The 22,431-nt window shown below is 39.6% G+C and overlaps 1 protein-coding gene across 2 annotated transcripts in view; it reads left to right on the forward strand.

Annotated features, from left to right (window-relative positions):
- Positions 1-334: 334 nt before the first annotated feature.
- The window catches only part of LOC109956211 (integrin alpha-5-like), a 46,209-nt gene continuing 24,112 nt past the window's right edge, over positions 335-22,431 (forward strand). The window contains exons 1-18 of one of the 2 annotated variants that reach the window (XM_020593161.1): positions 335-679; positions 6,326-6,450; positions 8,263-8,363; positions 9,105-9,228; positions 12,128-12,189; positions 12,371-12,416; positions 12,577-12,702; positions 13,511-13,555; positions 13,816-13,859; positions 14,028-14,081; positions 15,934-15,989; positions 16,948-17,156; positions 17,682-17,873; positions 17,965-18,010; positions 18,089-18,202; positions 19,811-19,866; positions 20,385-20,542; positions 21,882-22,019. In XM_020593161.1, the coding sequence (XP_020448817.1) occupies positions 483-679; positions 6,326-6,450; positions 8,263-8,363; positions 9,105-9,228; positions 12,128-12,189; positions 12,371-12,416; positions 12,577-12,702; positions 13,511-13,555; positions 13,816-13,859; positions 14,028-14,081; positions 15,934-15,989; positions 16,948-17,156; positions 17,682-17,873; positions 17,965-18,010; positions 18,089-18,202; positions 19,811-19,866; positions 20,385-20,542; positions 21,882-22,019 (1,893 nt within the window). In that variant the 5' untranslated portion in view covers positions 335-482. The remainder of the gene's footprint in view (positions 680-6,325; positions 6,451-8,262; positions 8,364-9,104; positions 9,229-12,127; positions 12,190-12,370; positions 12,417-12,576; positions 12,703-13,510; positions 13,556-13,815; positions 13,860-14,027; positions 14,082-15,933; positions 15,990-16,947; positions 17,157-17,681; positions 17,874-17,964; positions 18,011-18,088; positions 18,203-19,810; positions 19,867-20,384; positions 20,543-21,881; positions 22,020-22,431) is intronic. The other variant, XM_020593163.1, reaches the window with a different exon arrangement.

The following is a 22,431-nucleotide window of genomic DNA, read 5'->3' on the forward strand; positions in this document are numbered from 1 at the left end:
TAATGATATTAATTAGGCTACATCTGTAGGTCATTCCTAAATTGTTTCCTTGGTATCATCTTTTGTCATCATGGTAGGCCTGTACAACATGAACATAGAAATATGTGTAATACTTACTGATAAGTTTGTTTTGGCCACATCATATTCCATCGTAATGTTCTGTCTCCGTTGAAAATACACTTTGCTGTGTCTCTTCGTGTTTACAGCATTACGACAGTCTTTTTTTTTCTTTGGAGATATTTTAAAGCTCCACCCCAATGAAGTTGGAGTGATTCTCCCCTCCCTCACTCCCTCACTCTCTAAGACCCAGTCCTGCCTTTCTTTACACTTCACTGTCACTGATCAGTACACTGGACCTGTTGGAGCCGAAGGATTATTCAAGATACCAGTTCATGATCACGACCCAGTGCACAAGGAACAGCACGGATGATGCGCTTTGCGCTCCAGGTATTCAATGAAAAAAGAGACGTGCAAAAGAAGAGATGGGCTCCGTTCCTGGACTTTCACCTCCCTGGTCACGGGGGAAATGTTATTACACCGTGCTTGTTGCACCTCTAGTAGTGGTTTTGGTCCAGCTTTGCGCAGCTTTTAACTTGGACACGGAGACGCGCGTCGTTTTCACCGGACCACAGGGAAGTTACTTCGGGTATTCTTTGGAGTTCTTCAGTAACTCATCCAGGTGAAGTCTTAATGCATGACCACAAAGCTTGAGATTATCCCCAAGTCAATGGGAGACAGTTTACACCTTTTACTAGGCTTCAGAATCAATAGTCTGCAACACTCTTTTAATCTTACTGTAGAGATGGTGGAGCGACATCTCTTCAGTGGTAGTGGCTTTATTTTACCTTTAAATCGTGCCCCCTGTGGACTCTACATTTCTATAGTTTTACACTGTGGTTATGACCACTTTACAAGGTGATCTTTACATTTTTATTTCTCCTGACATCCTTATGATATACTGTACTTTATTGCCACATAGCACCATATACCTGTGACACTAATGTTGTTTGCTACTTCTACAGACATGCTTTGTTGTTTAGATTGAACCATATCTACAATAAGTCACTCCTCTGTAATCAGTGTTCAGTTAAAACAGTTCTTGTCTTGGTAGTCATTCATGATCACAAAATAAATCCAGGGTCCTTGATGTGCATGCACAGCAGCCAAACATAAAATATGAGTTTTTTACTCGGTCTCATTGCAAACATCCATGAAAATGATACCTTATACAACATTACATCATTATATAGTTTAACTTGAATTTTTATATTGATACAGTGGTGGAAATATTTGTATGTAAAATAAGTTAAAACATCACTCACATACCATGTAGAAGTCTCTCTCTCTCACACACACACACACACACACACACACACATACACACTAGATTCCAGGCCAAGTATGATTGGAAACAGACATAAAAGTCTGTGTGTGTATGATCCAGAGGGGGGGGGGTGTTAACCTACAGCACAGTAACAACTACTTCTTCTGAACATGTGCTTCAGAAAATGATGTTCAGTTGCATTTACTGTTTTGTAGGTTTAAATTTATATTGATAAAATTGCCAGTCTTGCCCATCAAGCTTCAATCAATAACCCATAATGACAAAGTGAAAACATACGATTAGAGATGTTTACAAATTAAAAAAAAAGTCAAAACTGAAATCTCTCATTTACAAAGGAATTCAGAATTGGACCCTTATTTCAGTACTTTGTAGATGCCCAACCATGTTGTCTGTAACTTTAGATGTTAATAGCGTGGATCTAGTAGGATACTGTGCATGTACTGTAGTATTTTGCAATAATGTTAAGTTATTTATATATATTATATATATAAAACACGTCATTAGTTCATAAAATATGACTTTGTTGAGGGCAAAAAATCAGTATAGTGAACTCAGCAACACCTGGATATTAATGTATGTTAATGTGTCTCATGGATTACAAGTTAACAAATGAGGAATTCAACGTTCTGAAAACGCCTTTTCTTTAGATTCAGTTCTTTCTTGTTTTGAGTATTTTTCTTCCATGGTTTTGCTGAACAGATATAGTACAATTAGGGTAAGTGGCTGACAAGATAATTGAAATACAGAACCATCTACCTGATCCACTTATGTTGAGACAGGCAAGTACATATGTTCGGTTTTGTCCGGCCAAAACATCCTCTCAGCCAGATGTTCACAGCTGCAGTGCTCTCGAGCTAGAGGATCTCTGGAGGATGTTTTACATCATCTGATCATTCTGAAGGATGATAGAGTGAATATCAGATGTTTCACATGTTTTATCTGCTCTGTGATAACCTGCCGGAGAATAACTTGTAGCAGCTACTGTTTGAAAGATATGTCCACAGCTGCTTCTGTAAAAGGTTAAGCTGCTGAGGTCCTTGCCATATAAATCCCACTTATACTCTATCAGCACTCTCTGTCAGGTTTCCCTCACTAACATCTTCTAGGGTTTATAGAGTAAAAGTGATGCATGTAGATATCTTCCTGAGATTTGTTAAGACTCTCGCAGTTTGCTTAAATAAGCTTGTGGCAGTTCAAAGCATGTTTACTAAGATGTTGTTATTTATAGTTTCTAGACCAGTTTGTATAAACACACAAGATGAACAATACCACTTTTTGTTTTTGACTAAGTCAAGACAGTTCACATTTATAGCACATCTTTATGTGAATCTAGTGTGTCTTGTTTCATGGTGTGTAAACAATGCAGCAGGAAAAGGATGCTTTCCTGTGTGGTTTGTGTTTGCTGGTTGTCACGTATTTTGACTACACAGTTTTTCTGGTGGGAGTCTTGTTGAGAGTTGCTGCTGTTGCTCTCCATGCCGTCTCTGTTTTCACTCTGTCAGTACAAATGTCCAGTTTAAGTGAAGAAGTCTAGACAGGCATTAAATGTGTCGGTGGAGCCGGTGCCTCCTCGTATCAGGTGCTATAAATATAATACATCAGTACTGAGGTAGTAAAGAGAGGTATACTGGTATGGCAGTCAATTCATTTTGACCAATTTTGAGACAAATTAATGAGAAATGGAAAAATTATCAAGGTTGGAAATAACCTGCCTACAATTGTGTGTGTGCGCCTTTGTATTGCTTACATTATGGGGACCAAAACCTGTTGACACACTCACATTGTGGGGACTCGGCTATCCTTGTGGGGACCAGAGGCTGGACCTCACAAGGAGATCACTGAATTTGGTTTAAGGTTAAGGTGAGGGTTAGGGTTAGGCAAGTAGCGGTTATGGTTAAGGCTAGGATAAGTTTACAGGAAATGAATGTAAGTCAATCTAATGTCCCCACAAGGAATGAAAACACAGTGTGTGTGTGTGTGTGTGTGTGTGTGTGTGTGTGGGGGGGGTATTTAATTATTAGAATGTATTCTAATAAATGACATAGTTCGAGCACTATTTAGGCATGCTAGCTCTAGCATGACTTTAGGGCTGGCATTGTCGGTCTGTCCAAACTAAAATTTCTTAACATGGATGGATTGCTATGAAATTTTGCCAGGACATTTATGGTTCCCAGAAGATGAATGTTATCACTTTGGTAATCCCCTGGCTTCTCGTCTGGCATTGACATATTAAAATAAGCACTGGAGCAATTACCGTGAAAATGATACAGACAATGGATTGTGAAAAGCCCGACTTCTGCCAGTCACAGGGTTAGGTATGGCTTTTAGGTGTCGCTCAGTCTTACTGTGAGCAGAGAAGTGGCTGTTAGCTGGTCAAACATAACCTTCGGTCTAGAACAGGAGAAGAAGAACACATACTGTCTTCTACTGCAGTTTTTATGCAACTTTACTTATTAAAATAGCACATTTAAGTAAAATAATATTTTTCTTAGCTGTGTTTTTACTCTTACCTAAAACTTTCTATCACTCATAGAGGTTCACTCATGATCTTATGTTTGAAACAGCAAGAACAAAAACATATTAATTGAGTTTTGTTTCAAATCATTTTGGACCACCCAGATATGTGTGGGTTTAACAAGTGTATTTATATTAACCCAAACCAAACAAATATTTGGGTTGGACTGTGGCTCATATATCTATCATGCAGTGTTTATTATAACAACTCTTGAGAAACCTGAACAGGGTTAGATGGGTTACAGAAGCTCATACAGTTTCCTTGGACATGTATTATGTTTATTGCTGAATGTAATGGAAGATCAGATCATTACACATCAGTGGTTTCCAACCTTTTGTCAACCATCTTGTACAAAAAAATGTTTTGAGCAGGTCATGATGAACATGAACAGTTAAACTGAATAAGACATGTGTGAATACATTCACTGAGCTCATCAATCTGTCGTAGTAGTCTTAGAAAAATTACAGGCTGCGTCTTTATCCTCATTATGCCTCGAAGCCATTTCCTTGTTTTCAGATGTCCATGTTGAATGTGAGTTAAAGGAACAGAATCCTGAATTCAGGTCTCAACAGAAACTTCCCCCGTCCCACTGACATAGGAAGGCTATTGTTGGCTGTTGTGCTTTCATGACAAGTGCCTTTAATTGACTCAGTACAACTTCACATGTGCAGAGATCACAGACAGTAGTGGGCGGTTACAAGTCAGGCACCTTTAAAAGAGACAGACTGAGGAGCTGTGGAGTGAGTGTTTCATAAGGAGAGCTTATCCAGACATGTAAATATTCCTCTTGTGCTTTCCAGACATTTGAGGGCATGGGGATGACAGATGGGGGGAGTACAGAGCCTGTCTGATCTCTGCTAGTGTCATCAGTGTCCAGTGTCTTCAGTGGTGCCACTCACTCTGGGTCAAGCCTTTTTAGCAGGGCGGGCTGTAAACTTTGACAGCATAGCTGACTTGTAATACATACTCATATACACACACTTGTACTAATATTTATCTGTAGCATGTGTTTTGCTCTATTGCTGTCTTGTATGTGTTGTTGCCATTCATTCATTTCTAGACAGTCATACAGTGAAAACAGTATGCAGAAATACTGTATCTCCGGATACTTCTTGTTTAGTCTCCCACTCACACATGTTCTAAAAAAAAGCTTAAAACCACCTTGCTAGCTCTAATAGGTAGCAGTCTAGATGAAGAAAATTCAACCTAGGCTAAAACTATCTTCAACCAAGGATTTTAGGATGGATGATTGTCATTCATTAAACTAAAAAAAGCTACAATAATTGCACTCTGCTATGTCACTACCATTCAGGTTTCATAGAGGCTGACTGTGACATGTAATCACTCAGCCAGTGGTTACAATGTAGCAACTTTGCAGCAAACTAACTTTAAAGCTGGTCAGTTTTTCTTACTTTAACAGTGGACAAATTAAGTGCAAATAATGGGAAATGGTTTTAAAGTGGCAAAATAGGAGAGAATTATCACCCAGATCTGCTCAGCTCCCCTGAGATTTTATTGTCCTTTAACTAACTGTTGTGTTTTACAGCCTACAGCTTTACTGTTCTTGTACAGTCTCACAACTTTTCATCAGTTCCTCATTGTTATATGTAGCCTATAATTTTAAGATTTATTTAAAAAAAATGCTAGTTTACTTACAGTGAACGAAGCATACACTTGACTCTATATGTGGCACACAAAGTAGGACACAAAACAATTGTACTTCTGCCAGACTCATTACACAATACTGTACAAAACACTGAGACACTAAGGAAGCTGGTACCATTATGGCTTTGATACTAAAGAATAACTTTTACTTGGCATCATGTTAAAACTACACAGTGCTCTGCTAAAAAAGGCTGCTCTGGTTATTAAGTTCACTCATTAACAGCAGATAATGGATTGTAATGCTGACTCAGACCTCATGCTGAGGTTGTAGAGATTGTGTCCTAACTTGATGTAACATTATATTAACTTGACTTGTTAACTATAGACATATATTTAAATGTTTTGGGCACCAGTGCTTGATAAAGAGTGTCATAACCTTGGCGACTAGTGAAAATAATAGAGGTCTGTAGCAGGATGGAGGTGCTGCAAATTGCATACGCATGTGGATGACCAGAGAAAAGTCAGCCTTGCTAGTGCCTCTTGTAGCTTCCTAATGTTAGTACAGTACTTAATGTTCCTTCCCAGTTGTTTGTGTAGCTTGCTTTTCCACAGGCTACACTGTGTGGTTCCTCTCTGTGATAATTTTCAAATTTAAGAAACATACAAGAAAATCTACAGGGAACAGGTCTCTAACCAGTCACAGGTCCCTTTTCAACCCTTCAGTCAATTCTTTGTCCAGACATTGTATACTTCATATGCTGTGTGTATGCCAAAACCCATCTTGGTATAACTTTAGACTTTTCCTGGACGTCTCTCTTCACCAGGACAAATAAGATTGTGTTTTCCTTTCTCCTGTGTAGCAGCAGTATTCTGATCGGTGCTCCAAAAGCCAATACCAGCCAACCCAACATCACTGAAGGAGGAGCTGTGTACCTCTGCCCCTGGAGCCAACCTAACTGCAGCATGGTCAACTTTGACAACCAAGGTATGGTGTCTTGTTAAATTTAAACTGACAATTGGCTGTTTTGCACTCACATGAATAAAAATGAGATCTGTGAAAAATCAAACTCAAAATTTTAAATCCAAGGGAGACAGTTGTTCGGTATCCACATCATAATCACAAAAGTAGTTGGTAATTGTTTCAGGATAAAACAAGTCACTCCCAGACAACACTGTCAAACAGTCTTAAATGTCGCTCCTGTGTTTTAAGGGTGGATGAGGCTTTCCTCCACTCAACCCTAAAGGCCCCCATTTTGGGGCATGTGTTGTGTTTGTAGTGATTTTACAGAACTTTGATTTCCTTGCTGGACCCAGGCCCAGTGTCGTGAGCACTCTTTAATTAGGGCAGAGTTATTATGAGGACAAGGACCCCAGAGGACTTGGGCTGGCTCTCGCTCTACCAGGAAAATAATCACCCCATCGCAAACACAGGAAGTGATAAGGACCACCATTTGAGGATCACAGGGCCAAACTTTTCGTACATGCTCACATGCTGATATCGAACAAGCCATTTACTCAGTTTAAGAGCTGTGACTGTGCAGATTTTGATTTAATTGATTTGATTTGATTTGATTTATTCTTTCAAGCATGTAAAAACAGTTGATATGACAACACACATGATTGTACACATAATCCAATATCAATTTGCTTATACCTAGTACATGCTTGAATGGAGTAGGAAGAAGTCAGACTTATCCAGTCCTACCCCATGACATCATCTTACCATCATTGGTTTGCAAGCCGTAAATGATTCTCTTCTACACCACACAAGTATATACTAAAAAATTATAACAGTGTTAACATTCATTTTGTGTGCACACTGTAACTAGAAACCATTTAAAAACACAAACTGTTTCTGAAACATGACAGTGTAGAAAAAAAACATGCAAAACCACACTTACAGTAAGTTCATACACAAATATATCACATGCTTTTACAGTCAGTAGCCTTGCATTTCTCAGTGGAGGCCTCAGGACCCATGGTGTGTTTGAGGATACAGGCCAGACCCCATTAACCAGCCAAGAAGGTTAATGTCACCACTGTGCTGCAGACAGAGGGAACATACACTATATCAAAAATACAACCTGGTAAAACTTACGCAGTTATTGGCACGTTTATGTATAATATATCTGGATAAGGATGTGAATAGATTTTTCGAGTCAGAAACCTATTGTAGTGTTCCAGACAGGCCCAAAAGTTGAGCTTTGTGGACCAAGAGAAGCCACTGAAGAAGAAATATTACCTTTGCCTTATTTTTCCAAATAAATTATTTTAGCAGCATGTTCTTCAAATCAGAAATCACAGAGGTGTAATGCTGCTGACGCTGCACAAGTTAAAATTTGGCAGACCCACACACATACATACACACACTTATAACTCCACCACCCCCTCATTCATCACTTCCAGGGCCTCTTCATAAAACAGATCCAGACAATGAAGTACAGCCGTTTGGGTTACAGTAACAACAAGGCCCAAGTCCATTGAGTTGTTTGAGCTCTGCTATAGCATGAAGGAGGGATTAAGACTGCAGACCTTGGAAACAGAGCCATAAAATATCCATGTAAAAAAACCAAGAACACGTGGGGAACGTGCTCAAATGAAGACTTTACAGCTGAAAAATCAAAAACCCAAGAAATTAGATTAGCTACTTTTGACTTCACTCTTTTCTTCCAGGTTTGATTTTCTGAGAACTAAACAGTGTAGTAATTACAAATTTTATTGAAAATTATAAAAGAGCTGCTTTCAACTGTTTGTAAATGTGCTATAAAATATGGTTTTCTCTTCTGTGTTCTTCTAGGTGATCGGTATTTTTATATAAATGATGTGAACACTCAGGTTGAATTCAAGTCCCATCAGTGGTTTGGAGCTACTGTGCGTTCCCATGGTAACAGCATCCTGGTAAGAATGATTATTTGATGGTCGATCAGTTTAGCATAATTTTTTTTTTTTTTTTAAGTCTGATTGACTGTATTGTTGACAGATATGTTCTGGCTCTTATTTCAGTCCAAAAATAGACTTTTAAGAAAATTTCTTTCTTCTGGTCTCCAAAGGTTGGTGCAGTACTTTTCAGTCTGGGGGTTATTACCCCATACTGAGTCGCTAGCTATACAGATCAGGTTTCAGGAGACTTATACATGTATATGTATAATATTATTGCAGTTGAATTTACAAAAGTACATTTGATAGTACATTTGAGAGTGCAGAATGGTAACAATAACACCAAAGCCACAGGTCTTTAGTATGCACATGATAGCTGCACATATCATATCAGGATATCATGTAAGCAGTTTGATGCAGTTTTGCTACTGTTGTATGATAGCTCAATTTAAGCACACCTGAGTCTAAACTTTAAAATTTTTAATGGAATACTAATGATAGTTACTTACCTTATAGCAAAAACAAAAACACAGTTTCATCCATAACTTGGTTTCAGCCGGAGCTCTACCTCTCAGATTCTTTGGATACAGAATATCAGTGTTACCTGTCACACCATAATGGCGCATTCAAAATTCTCAAGAGCGTCAGAGATTCCCTGTGTGTAATTACAATTGCTAAGCAATGACTTAACAATCTGCATTCAAATAAAGAGTTAAATGAAAGGTCAGCTTAGCACTTCTGCTATGTTTCTGTGTTACCCAGGCTTGTGCTCCCAGATATTACTGGAGGACTGAGCACGACACACCCTTCACTGATGTTACAGGAACCTGCTACCTCTCTGTAGACAGCCTCAAGACTTTTGTAGAGTATGCCCCTTGTCGAACAGGTGAGCTACTGTTATGATGACTAACCTCCAGAGCATCTAAGGCCAGTGGAGTGCAGAAATACACATCAAGTTGGTATAGCCAATGTGTTACCATAAAAATCTGTGTCCTATTGACAAGGACACGATGCACAAAATGGGCCTTCAGTTTACTTGTCTGTTGCATGCGAAGTCAGTATGGGCAGTCCTCATGGCCTCACATGTTGGGCTGCATGCTGGCATCTGCAGGGTTTGTCCTAAAGCTCATGGGCACATGATGAATTTTACATCACAGAGACCCCTGTGGACAGACAGACACAGAAAGCATGACTTGGCCTTTACACTTCCCAAGAATAACCTTATCTCCAACGTCCATTGCAAAACAAAACATAAAAGTCAATAAATGTGCTTAGAAAAAGACACCTTATCAACTGAACTCTGAACTTACCTGAGAATCATCACATTTTAAAATTTTCTTCAGTATCAAAATAATCCTGTGCTAGTTGTACATTCATGGATACACTGCCAACAGATAATAGGATAAGGATAATCACCTTTATTGGCTAAGTATGTTACACAAAAGGAATTTGTTTCTGGTAAAGAACCGATGGCAGCCATCTGCGGTGCCACCTCAACTGATGGCTCTAACCATCAGTGTCTTGCTCAACGACACTTCGACGCGTGGACTGCTGGCACCGAGATTCGAACCTTCTGGTTGGGAGACGACTCCACCCACTGCACCACTGTCGCCTCCCATAGCTAAATTAGTATACTTTTAAAAGTGCCAGTAAGTAGTAAGCAAAACAAGACAAATAATAATAATAGGAGTTTCAAAATCAATAATTAATGTCAATATTTTGACAGTAATAAGGCTCATATTTATCCCACTGACCCAACTGGCACAATATGTTTGTGTCAACCACTGCCTGTATCATAAAAGAAGTTTGTAGTCACTGCAATCAATATGAACTCTCTTGAGTCAGCAGAGTCAGATATCCACAACTGTGACCGGGTGAAGATAGAGCTATTTATATGAATAGCTGAGATGTTGAAGTGTACTTGGGTAAGGCACTGAACCCCCAAGTTGCCCCCAAATGGTTAGAGCCATCAGTGTGTGTTGGCGCTGCAGATGGCTGCCTCGGTTCTGTACCGGAAACGCATTTCTTGTGTGTAACATATTGGCCAATAAAGGTGATTATCCTTATTATCCTATAGAAAGTGGATCTCATCATGTTGTTAAATCACTGTAAACCAGACGGGACAGTTCTGAAATGTGATAAATCTGTGGAGTACAGCCCCAATCAGAAGCAAAATTAGAACTGGAAATAATGCTTTGTAAATCATCTGTGTCCTGTATCACATTGAAAACAATGCAGCAGCACATTATTTGATGTGATACCTCATCAATTTTATTGTTCAAAATAAACACTCACTTCAATTCTGATGCTGCAACACATTCCAAAAAAAGTTGGGGCGGTTGCATTTCAGGGCCAGTAATGAGGTAAAACAATGAAATGATGATTCCATTTGAAACATGTGATGCCAACAGGTGACTGCATCATTATTTGGTACAAACATGGCATCTAGGAAAGGCAGAGCCCTTTAGGAGCAAAGATGGGTCGAGGACCACCAGTTTGACAACATATGTGTGAGGAAATTATGGAAATGTGTAAAAACAATGTTCCTCAAAGAAAGATAAGAAGGGATTTGGATGTGTCACCCTCTATGGTGCAGAACATGATTAAAAGATTCAAGGACTCTGCCGGGATTTCAGTGTGTAAAGGACACAAGTCTAAGCTGGATGACCGTGCTCTCCGATCCCTCAGACGAGGCTGCATCAAGAATCATCAACCTTCTATAGGCGATATAACCACATGGGCTCAGGATTACTTTGGTACATCTGTGTCAGGCACTACAACACATAGTTACATCCATAAGTGCCTGTTAAAACTGGACTGTGCCAAAAGGAAGCTCTATGTCAGCAGTGTCCAGAAGCACAGTTGACTGCTCTGGGCTCGGAGGCATCTGGGATGCACACACTGGAAATGTGTAGCGATCCCTCAGACGAGGCTGCATCAAGAATCATCAACCTTCTATAGGCGATATAACCACATGGGCTCAGGATTACTTTGGTACATCTGTGTCAGGCACTACAACACATAGTTACATCCATAAGTGCCTGTTAAAACTGGACTGTGCCAAAAGGAAGCTCTATGTCAGCAGTGTCCAGAAGCACAGTTGACTGCTCTGGGCTCGGAGGCATCTGGGATGCACACACTGGAAATGTGTAGTGTGGTCAGACCAATCAGTGTTTCAGGTCTTTTTTCAGGTCTTTTTTGGAAAGAATGGACAAAAGACGAAAAGGACCGTCCAGACTGGATGGTCCTTTTCGTCTGGGATCATGGTCTGGGGTCGTGTCAGTGCTCTTGGCAAAGGGAACTTACACTTCTGTGATGGCTTCATTAATGCTGAAAAATACACAGAGATGTTGGAGCAACATCTGCTCTCTTCATATTTCAACAAGACAATGCAAAACTTCATCCTGCACATTACCAAGGCCTGGCTGTGGAGAAAAAGGGTGTGAGTGCTGGACTGTCCTGTCTGCAGTCTCGACCTGTCCCCAGTAGAGAATGTGTGGCACGTTTTGAAACTCAAATTACGTCAATGAAGACCCAGGACCGTTGCACACCTTAAGACTTGTTTGCAGAAGAATGGGACAAAATGACACCTGACACATTTAAACACTTGATGTCCTCAGTCCCTAAATGTCTTTTAAGTGTTGTGAGAAGGAACGACAATATCACATTGTGGTAAATACTTTACTGTCCCAACTTTTTTGATTTGGGGTTGTATGCTGCCCTAAGTTATTTTACTTTTCATGAAACTGAAAAGTTTCCCTGTGTTCTGGTGCTGTTCACTGCAGAGAATCATGGACCTGCTGGACAGGGCTATTGTCAGGGGGGGTTTAGTGCTGACTTCACCAAGGTAAGAGAATTTCTTTGTTGGAGGTTTTTGCAGGTTTCTACATAATCACATATTCACTGTTTCTCTGTCTTGGCTGAAGTATTAGCAGCAGTGAAGATTACACTACAGAATGTGTTTGAAATTCTTGATAAAACTGATGATGCACATTCCTCAGCTCTGGCTACTGTTGTGTGTGTTACAGGATGGGAGGGTTGTGCTTGGAGGGCCAGGCAGCTTTTACTGGCAAGGTGAGCTCCCTGGAATGTGGAACAACATGGATTTTTAGGAGATATCTTCCAATTGATTTTTTTCTTTGGGGGGAGTGCAGAAAATCCACTCAGGAGCCAGAGTCCAAAAGTCATATTTTTGTTTAACCTTTACAACTTTTGTTACCCATCCGTCGTATAGGTCAGCTGATCTCAGCTACCACAGAGGAAATCGTTAAGGCCTACTACCCTTCTTACTTCCTGCTGTCAGTCGCTGGGCAGATTCAGACCCAACAGGTGCAGGGGACCTACGATGACAGTTACATGGGTGAGGAAGTGCACCTCAGTCAAATACAATCATTAAAACTTTATAAATTCAAACAACAAATACTACTTGTACTTTTACCAATTCTACTGTTACTACTATTGTCACGCTGCTGCAACTACATTTTTTGCTACTGACTGTTTTTATACCTAAAGTTGGTTGGTTTTGCTGACTGATAGTTTGGTCCAGAGCAACATATCTTAAGAGCAGAAATCCAGAAGACTGTATTTCAGAGGGATTGATCTATCCTGTAAGAGTTACTTTTAATTCTCTCAGCACATTCAAATTCCCAGCAGAAGGTATGCTGTCTATTTTGGAGTGAGCTTTCCACTAACACCACCCTCAGGTCAAATAGTCAACTTTGCACACTGAGCAGTGACAGACTGTAAAAATGTGCTGTCCTCACTCTTCAACCTTTGGTTCAACAATCATACCAGAATAATAATGCACACATATCACAAGACATTAAAGATCCCAAGCCCCATCATGTTCCCAAGGGGATTTGAACTTGATTTACCTTTACCCTCGTGCTACCCCCAGGACAAACAAGCAAATGAAGTCATGACTTTCATACTGTAGGGCCTAATGTTTGGACTCTGTGAACCTCTGGCAGAAGTAATGTAAGGGGGCCCAAGGGTTCTGCAGCATTGCGTTTGGGAGCGTAAGGATGACTGTGTTGTTTCAAGACTCATACTTTACCACCTCTGTTGGTCTCTGTCAAACAGATTAGGGTAACTTGTAGTTTCAGCACATCCAACCTCAGCTGTTTTTCTCTTTCCAACTCTTTCTGTGCTCTCCATCTCTCCTGCAGGTTACTCTGTAGCTGGTGGCGAATTCAGTGGGGATAATGAGGAAGGTGAGGGTCATATTTACAGTAGAGTCAAAATGTGTGGCTGGCTACAGGGTTTTCTGACCCTCGCCCACTAAGTTCTGTCTAATAGTTAACTGCTTAGTCTCTGCACATGTAACTGTGCCATACCAAAAAGGGATTATTATGTTTTTCATGATGCAAAAGTTTTTAGAAACTCAAATAAATTAAAATAATAAGAAAATTATAGAATTGCTTATTGGTCTGTGGTTATCCTAACCATTTCCCTCTTGCTTGCTTTGTTGCAGATTTCATCACAGGGGTTCCAAAAGGACTCATGCTGTATGGTTTAGTAAGGAGTCCCCACAGTTTTATTTTAGAAAATTTTAGACCAAAATTCTACAAAACATAAACTCATACATGAATAAAGATAAATAAACTTCAACAACCCAGGATTATTATGAATTCTAGGATAATGAGCCACAATTTGTAATCAAAAATAACTTCTTTCTTAATATAGGTGTCCATATTAGATGGGAGGAATATGAAGTCTCTGCTCAACTTGACAGGGGAGCAGCCTGTACCAGGGTCAGAGGTGCTTTTTTAAATGAATCAGACACTAAGTGGGCTTTTAGTAATACTGCTTAAATAAAACCCACAGGGGAATTTTTTTAAACGAAAGGTCAACAAATCAATTTAGCAGGCAGGTTTATTTTTGGAAAGTTTCTTCTGAGCAAAAAATTAATCAGCTTTGCATTTAAAGAGGTGACATGCCTCCCACTGACTACCACCTTAACTTCCCATGGCAACTAAAGTGCAACAGTGAAGAGTGGAGCTGTAACATAGCTGCCATTATGTTCACATTTAGAAAACAGTGGACTTTGGAAAACATTTAGAAACAAAATGAGGACTGTGAATTTTGTTCCTCAGCACTGATATTGTATTTACTTTAGGAAGGATTTCTTCACAACCAGTATGGAAACTACATGTGTGAATGTGTTTTAAGACACTTGAACCAATGTGAATCTATGCTTTAAGTTGGGGCATGTCGGTGACAGTTTATATGGGGAAACTGACTTGTCTGTTACTTTCTTGTGTAATTTAACAAGGCTTCATTGTGTACATATTGCAAGATGTAAGAGCATGAGACCATGCACACATGGGAAAGCATGTGTCTGAGTGTGTGCTTGAGTTTCCAGTGTGGGAGGTCATCAGTGACTGTTCAGAGGTGTCAGATTGAGGGTGGAGAAAACTGCTAGATCACACAGTGATCGGAGGTGAACTCTTGGCTAACTGACTCTCTGGTCTCTGTGGGTGAACGCTGGTCCCTCTGTGGGTGCTCTGACTATGATGTTGAAGTCAGCTGCAAAAACACACCATAGGGTTTTTGTGAAAGATGCCCTGTCTTTGGTCACTAGCTCTGTCAGCTTTAGCTATGTTAATTAGCTAGTTCCTAACTTTTTCCACTATTTCGTGTTGGACAGTTTCTGTAAAATGACTCTAAAAGAACTTTTTTTTTTGTGCTGAAAACCACTGCATGCAAAAAAAAGTACCGTATGCTAGCAGATAATTTTTGTGGGTATGTTATGTGAGCCATTGTTAGTATGACAGATGTTGGAATCAGTATTAGGGCAGTTTTTAAAAAGGTTACAGATGTCCTTCAAATGCAGTTCTAACAGATTCACTCCTGCACTCCTTCAGATAGCTAGATAATGCATGTAGCTGCTACTTTCATAAACATTTAAGTCACATCTGAAATCAGAGCATTGAAAGACTATCATCAAATATGCCCAGTGCCTGTGGACAATGTTTCTTAAGTAGTTCACCACACCTCACCTCAGATGAGCATTCGTGGTGGCTCAGCTCCATAGGAAAGTTTGATCATGTTTCTCAGAGTGTGCAAAGCTGCCACCTAGGGCGTCATGGTGGATTTGAACGTTGTGGTGAGCCTCGGTTTGATTTATGATGATATGACCTGTTTTGCACATACGATACAGGAACACGAAAATTTTAGGTCTTGTTTTTCACAGGGGCTTCCAAACACACCTCCACACTATGCTGCAAATAAGTTCGAAGTGAGAGTAACCGAAGGGTGTAAAATGAGCCTAATTTATCATGCGTGTATGAAAGTAAATTGAAAAACCTGGGCCCTGTGAGTATGTTTTCACATTGATTTTTAAATCAGTTCCCCTAGACCCCATACCTTGCTTTGAGCTTACAGAAGCTCCAACACTGAGCTCCATGAAAAGGGTGAAGAGGAGACCCCAGGGGATTGTGGGATTGAGAGATTGATGAAGAAAGCTTTGAGGAGTGGTGGTGGAAGGTACAAAAAGAAAAACGACATGGAGAAAGAAAATGAAAGAAAAGGGGATCTATGCACCATGGTGTGATTATAGGCTAAAGTGGGTCTTGTGTGTAATGTGTTCCAGATGGGGTCCTACTTTGGCTATGCAGTGGCAGCCATCGACATCAACAGTGATGGGTGAGTGAATGGACCGACAGTGTCACAGATGCTGGCAAAAATAGTGAAAGGGAGATGAAGTGGGTGGAAGGAGAGAAAATGACAAGAAACTAAAAGTGAAGGGTGAAGTTGATGGGAACAGAGGTGAACAGTGGGACCTCTTGGAAATTTCCCTAACTCAGCCACCCTATCACTCTATGTGTCATGAAAGCTTCTCTTCCTTCTCTGCTTTTATTTAATGTCTAGACATTTCCTCTCTGTGTAGAGTTCCCCTTTGTCCAGTTTCATTTCTCCAGTCCTGGCAAAGTTGCATCCTGAGAACTTTTTATTTTGTTTGTAAAGTTTTCTTGCTGCCCTTGAACTGTTTTAGTAATGTGTTATACTGTATATAGTACATTGTAGTCATGTACAGTAAAGTGTATTGTATTTGAAAATTCCTACTGGTAGTTGTACCATAAATGTTGTTAGCCTTTTTATACTGCTGTTGAGTAAGAGAGACACACATGCTTGTTAGCCAGTTTCATCATTCTAACATCCGCAGCTTTCAACAGGAAATAGCTACTACGTTGTAAATATTCAACTTTCTCTGGTTCTTTCCCCTGTTTCACAACCATAATTTGAGATTCACTTGTTAACCTGATGAACCTCAGTGGCCTGATGTACATGCCGTATGAGGTGTTAAACCTCAGTGTAAACATCATAAACATCATTGTGCATCAGCTTGTGATGCACAATGATACTGTGAGACAGAGTGGAATAGGATGACAACTAAAACAAAATTTAGGAAATATATTTTGCCTTTCACTTTGTCTTTAAGGGTGATACTAATAGGGGAAAACCAAATTTTAAAAGAATAATTTAGGACAAATCATTGCCCAAAAAAACACATGGGCTATAACATCCACTTCAGATATCTGTCTTTGTTTCTTCTTCTGTTTTTATCCATGTTATTTTACTCCTGCTTTACTTGCCTCCTCAGGCATGATGATCTGGTGGTTGGCGCTCCAACGTTCATGCGTCGAGGGTTCAGTGGACATCTGGAGGAGCTGGGTAAGGTGTATGTATACCTCCAGAGGGGTCCTTTGCTGCTGGAGCCAAGTCAGTCCCATCTTCTTGGCCCACAGACCTTCAGCCGCTTTGGTACTTCGCTGGCTCCGCTGGGTGATCTCAACCAGGATGGATTCAACGGTAGGTGTGATACATGCATATGGGTAAGAGCTAGATGCTGGATAGCAGTACAAATAGTCAGATAACTGTGATTTTTATGCACTTTTTTATTATTCTTTTATCTGCTCAAAAGTGAAATCTTCAAATTAAGATTTAATATATCCATTCTAAGATTACTAAGCAATATATGACTATTTCATCTTCAGTCTAGACTCAGTGGGGCGCTGAAAGTTTAAGTTATGTCAGTTGCTTAATTTTTTCCAATTATAATAGAACTTTAACAGTTGATTAATTTATTAGTTGATTGATTGTCAGAAAATTAACCAGCAACTGTTTTCATATTATTATATACATTTCTTAAAAACACTTTTAGTCCCAGCTAGTCCACAACACAACACAGTAATTATTGTTTAAATTTTAGTTGATTTAACCAGTGTGTTACACTCAGTGAAACCTCTCCTGCATGTAACATACATGTACAAGTGGGAAATATAGGTTTTGAGAAAGCATGAGCTGCTTCTTATGGTGAGGTGCTGCTGTTTTCAGACCTGGCCATCGGCTGTCCCTACGGAGGAGACGACCAGCAGGGCTTAGTGCTCATTTATAATGGTTATGCTGGAGGACTGATGAACACGCCCACTCAGACTCTTTCTGGCCAGTGGGCCTCCAGCTCTTTCCTGGCCAGTTTTGGATTTGCTTTGCGAGGAAACAGAGATCTGGATCAAAACGGCTACCCGGGTACTGCAGGAAACAGTCCACCACCAGACATCTTTTAACACTTTATCTTCTTATTTGATATCTTCATTTAATTCATTTTCCCTCTGTATAGATCTGATTGTTGGTGCTTTTGGGGCTGATAAAGCAGTACTTTACAGGTATGTTAAAGTTCTCAGCAGTGTAATAACAAATGTATGGACCATTCTTATTTTTTCACTGTCTGTATTTTCATTCAGGGCTCGGCCAATAGTGAGTGCCACCGCGTCTCTTACAGTGCATCCCACCATGTTCAACCAGGAGGAGAAGACCTGCGGGCTGGTCACTGGGAGGGAGACCATTGCTGTGTCTTGGTAAAGTTGAGCTGCACTTGTATATTAATAGAAAAATTATTTGATCCAACATACAGTATTTGCCATTGTAGAGGAAATATCCTTAATGGTTTTAAAAAAAAAAAACACTTAGGAATAATTAGAGCTCTCAGTAGCAGAACATAGAAAGTTTTGTATATGTTATGTAACCCACATCTTAGTTCAGTTGCAGTTTTCCAAACTTTACTCCATGGGAATGTCAAATGACTTAATGTTTGCCAGTTTCCTGTTCTGAGTCACTCTGAACTACACACTCAATATTTTTGGGTCTGGTTAAAAAGGGGGAAATCCACCGTGCTTTCTTTCTCAGTGACGCTCACTTTAACCACCATATTAAATGTAGAATATTTTTAGACTGCTGTGAGCATTTGCCAGACTGACTGGCATTTTATTATTTGGCTGGTAGGTTGATACAAGTAAGTCTTGTTTTAGTGTTTACTGGTGTCTTTGCTGCCTAGGAAACAAAAAGGAGACAAAGGTTGCAGAAAAACAGGAGTAGGAGAAGGGTGGGGCAGTTGTGTCAAAAGACAAAAATGTGGAGAGAGTGCAGAGTGGAGTGTAGCTTTCTCAAAATGAATAAGATATTGTTTTGAATCAACAAACATCTGTAAAGAGCATGAGTCATTCCCCCAGTTTATGTGAGACAAATATTTGTTTGTGTCAGGAATATAACAGAAGAGAAACTGTTTGTGTACATTTATTACTTAGTATCGGCTGAAAAGTTGACCTTTTGACTTTTTTTATAGTCTCACAAACAATCGTAATCACGTGAATCCCAATTCCCCTAATTGCATCCATGTTTCCCTCACTTTTGGTTTTTCTTTGCAACTTGGTCCCACCCAATTACGATGCGAGGAAAAGATGCAAGGAGAAACTGCAAGGAAAGAGGAACCCAGGAAACACATTTAAACTCACATGCGATGTCTCTTCCTCCTGTCATTTATATGAAGCGTCCAATCACAAACAGATTTCCAATAAAGGGGTGTGTCAGTCCATCACAGACTTAGCTCCTCCAGGCAGCCATCTCACCCCTCAGAGTAGAAATAAGAGCTTTGAGATGTCCTTCATCTGGGCAGAATGAAACAATTTCAGGGTCAAGCGAGGATCGACTACCAAGGAATAAATAAAAGCCAATAAAAGCCACCTTGTGTTTCACAACTCTAAGGCTTTTAATGTGAAGCAGCAGCAGTAGGATGTCTCTCTAGCTTTAGCAATAACTTGAACAGCTTTGAAATTTAGAGACAGCAAACAGTAAAGAGTGAAGCTGTTATCAATTAAAAATTGATAACAAAAATTACTAACACACAATCATTTTTCTGTGTCCCTCATGCTAAGGTAGCCAATCTGAATCCAGTGTATTCTGCCACTACCAGCATAAATTACAATATAGAGAGATAACCTCTAAATGTAAATAAACTGCATGGGTATTGCAGGAAAATGTGCCAAGAGTAAATAATATCAAAAAATCTGGTCAGATTTCATAAAAATCCTAAGGATTATAATTTTAACTAATGCACAGAAGTGCTCCAAATCAGTGTAAACACATTTAGTGTGCATAAAGTTGTGTTTTTGTCTGTGTTCAATCTCCAGTGTCAGCATCACTTACTGCCTGCTGGCTAATGGGAAGCACCTCCCCTCTCATCTAGGTGAGGCACACACACACACACACACACACACACACACACACCATTGCTCGCAGATGGTCCATATTACCTTGCTTTCTTTGTGTAGCCACAAGTATGCTGGCCCTCACTGTGGTCAATTTGGCAGTAAAGCTCAAGATAAAAGAAGATTTATGTAAATACAGGATAAATGGATGGGCTCCGGACCTTTAGAAAAGTATATGTGTTTATTTTTCTGTGCACGGCTGTGTATTGTCTGTCTTCTCTCTAGTTGTTGGAATGAGGGCTGCTGCATTGCCCACTGTGCTTTTGTATATTATACAGAGCACAAAATAGCACATAAAGGTGCCTTCTTATAATAGTGTTAGCAGTATATATGTATGTGGCGAGGCATTCATGTTACATCTGTGCAAATATATGATGTGTTTGTGTGCCTGTGCACACTTATACATGCATTTTGTGTGTAGTTCAGGCATGTAGATATACAGATGTACACATTCACTTTTTTCTTGCCATGTGTGTTTTTATAACTGTGTTTCAAGATTTTGTGGTGGAGATTCAGTTGGACAGTGTGAAGCAAAATCAGAAGGAGTCCATCAAGAGAATTCTGTTCCTGGACAGTCAGCAGCCCAGTCTGGTGAAACCCTTCAGCCTTGCCAATAATGAACGCTTGTGCCATGATGCCAAGGTCTATCTACGGGTCAGTCACGCTGTCTGTTTACACCTCATCAAGTCAAGTCAACTTGGCTTGTACTTTAAAAACAGCAAGTGAAAAGAAATATGTCATTGCCGACTGTTGCACATATAGCTTCCGATGTAGCATACATTCTCTCTTTATTATATTCTTATTATATTTTTATTATATTTCTTTTCACTTGCTGTTTTTAAACTGCCTTTAGATTGTGCACTATTTATCTACTTTATATTTCACTGTGTATTGTTTGGCATTCATTGTGGACAGCAAAGTAAGAATTTCATTGTACAGGGACACTTGTTTCCTTACTGTGCACATGACAATAAACCCTATGACTTTGACTTGACTTTGAACAGGAGATTCTTTCAACATTTGTATTTCATCATACAGCGGTATCACAGTAGAAACCTTGCATATTAGCAGTCCCACCAAAACCTTTAGCTTTATTTCAGTCTATACCAACTCCTTTAATGTCATATTTCATTCTGTCATGTGTAGACTAAATCAAACGATTTACACACATAAAAATATTGTGCACTCAGACCAGTCATTTCAAGTCTGTGTCTTTTATATCTTTCACAAATTTACCAGTCCTTATGCCGAGCCCTGCGGATTTTCATTTGAGCGTCTAATCAGGGATGGGTGTGCACCTGCAGCACCAGGTGAATGCAATTAACTCTTTGGTAGGACAGGTTAAAGTCATTTCCTGAGTGGTAGGATTTGAAGTGAAGCTACTACAGTACTAATTTTCTCATCACTCAGTGGTGACTAATCAAAGAGTATGCTGGACAAAAACACTGAAGTCATATGTGTATATGGTAACTGTAGGAATATAATGATCAGAGCCTTTTGTTCTTTGACAGGATAAGAGATGGTTGGAGTGGAAACTGCCAACCATCTGCTCACCTGTCAGTCAACACTTGCTGTGTTTGTCTGTACATTCTTTCTTTCTTGTACTTTTTTCAGAGTACCATTAAGAATCACTGTGGCTGGTCAAACAGAATTCATGTCACTTCTTTAAAAAAAAATCCTACACTGAGGCCAATAGTTGCTGGAGCATCTGCTTCTGATCTCATGTTGTGTGGGAACATTTTTCTTGTACCATAACTTGGGACAGATTTTCACAATAATCTGCACTAAAAGGCTGGAAATCTGTATTCTGGTGACAAAACACTAACCATTTTAAATATGTTTTACCTCAGCTTGTCAGCTTGTTTTTCAGACTATTGAGAACTGACAAAACAATTCATTCACAGTTAATACACAGGACAGCCCATGGAAACAACTTACAGATTTCCATCACTAACATCATTTACTGAGATAGTTGCATCTTTCTCTGTTGCAGGGTGAAGAGGAGTTTCGGGATAAACTCTCTCCTATTTACATTAGTCTGAACTTCAGTCTGGATCCTCAAGCCCCAGTGGACCAACATGGACTCAGACCAATCCTGAATTATCAGACAGAACAACTTATTGAACAGAAGGTATGTACAATGATATACTATACAAATCATAAAAGAACTCAGAAAGATGTAAATTGCAATATTATCAGCATCACAACTAAATTTTGTCTCACCTGATGTGATGTTAATAGCATATTTTTAGGAGAATAATGTGCAGAGGTGTGTGTAGTGTTTTTACAGCCCTGAATAGCATCGGCAGGTATAACCTCCACCACTCACAGGGTAGAGCAGTACCCTTTCTTATCTCTGAGTGGAGCAATGAGTAATTGGTCCTGGAAATGTTTTAATTGTAGCTAGAGCTACGAGGATTAGTCAGCTATCTGACAGAAAATTGATGAATAGTTAAAGAGTTTTCTCTCTGGTTTTAGCCTTACAGATGGGATTTGCTGATTTGAATTTGTGTTTTTTTTCATACATGATTGTAAGTTGAACA

This window comes from Monopterus albus, unplaced genomic scaffold (assembly GCF_001952655.1).
Source record: "Monopterus albus unplaced genomic scaffold, M_albus_1.0 scaffold18.1, whole genome shotgun sequence".
NCBI lineage: Eukaryota > Metazoa > Chordata > Actinopteri > Synbranchiformes > Synbranchidae > Monopterus > Monopterus albus.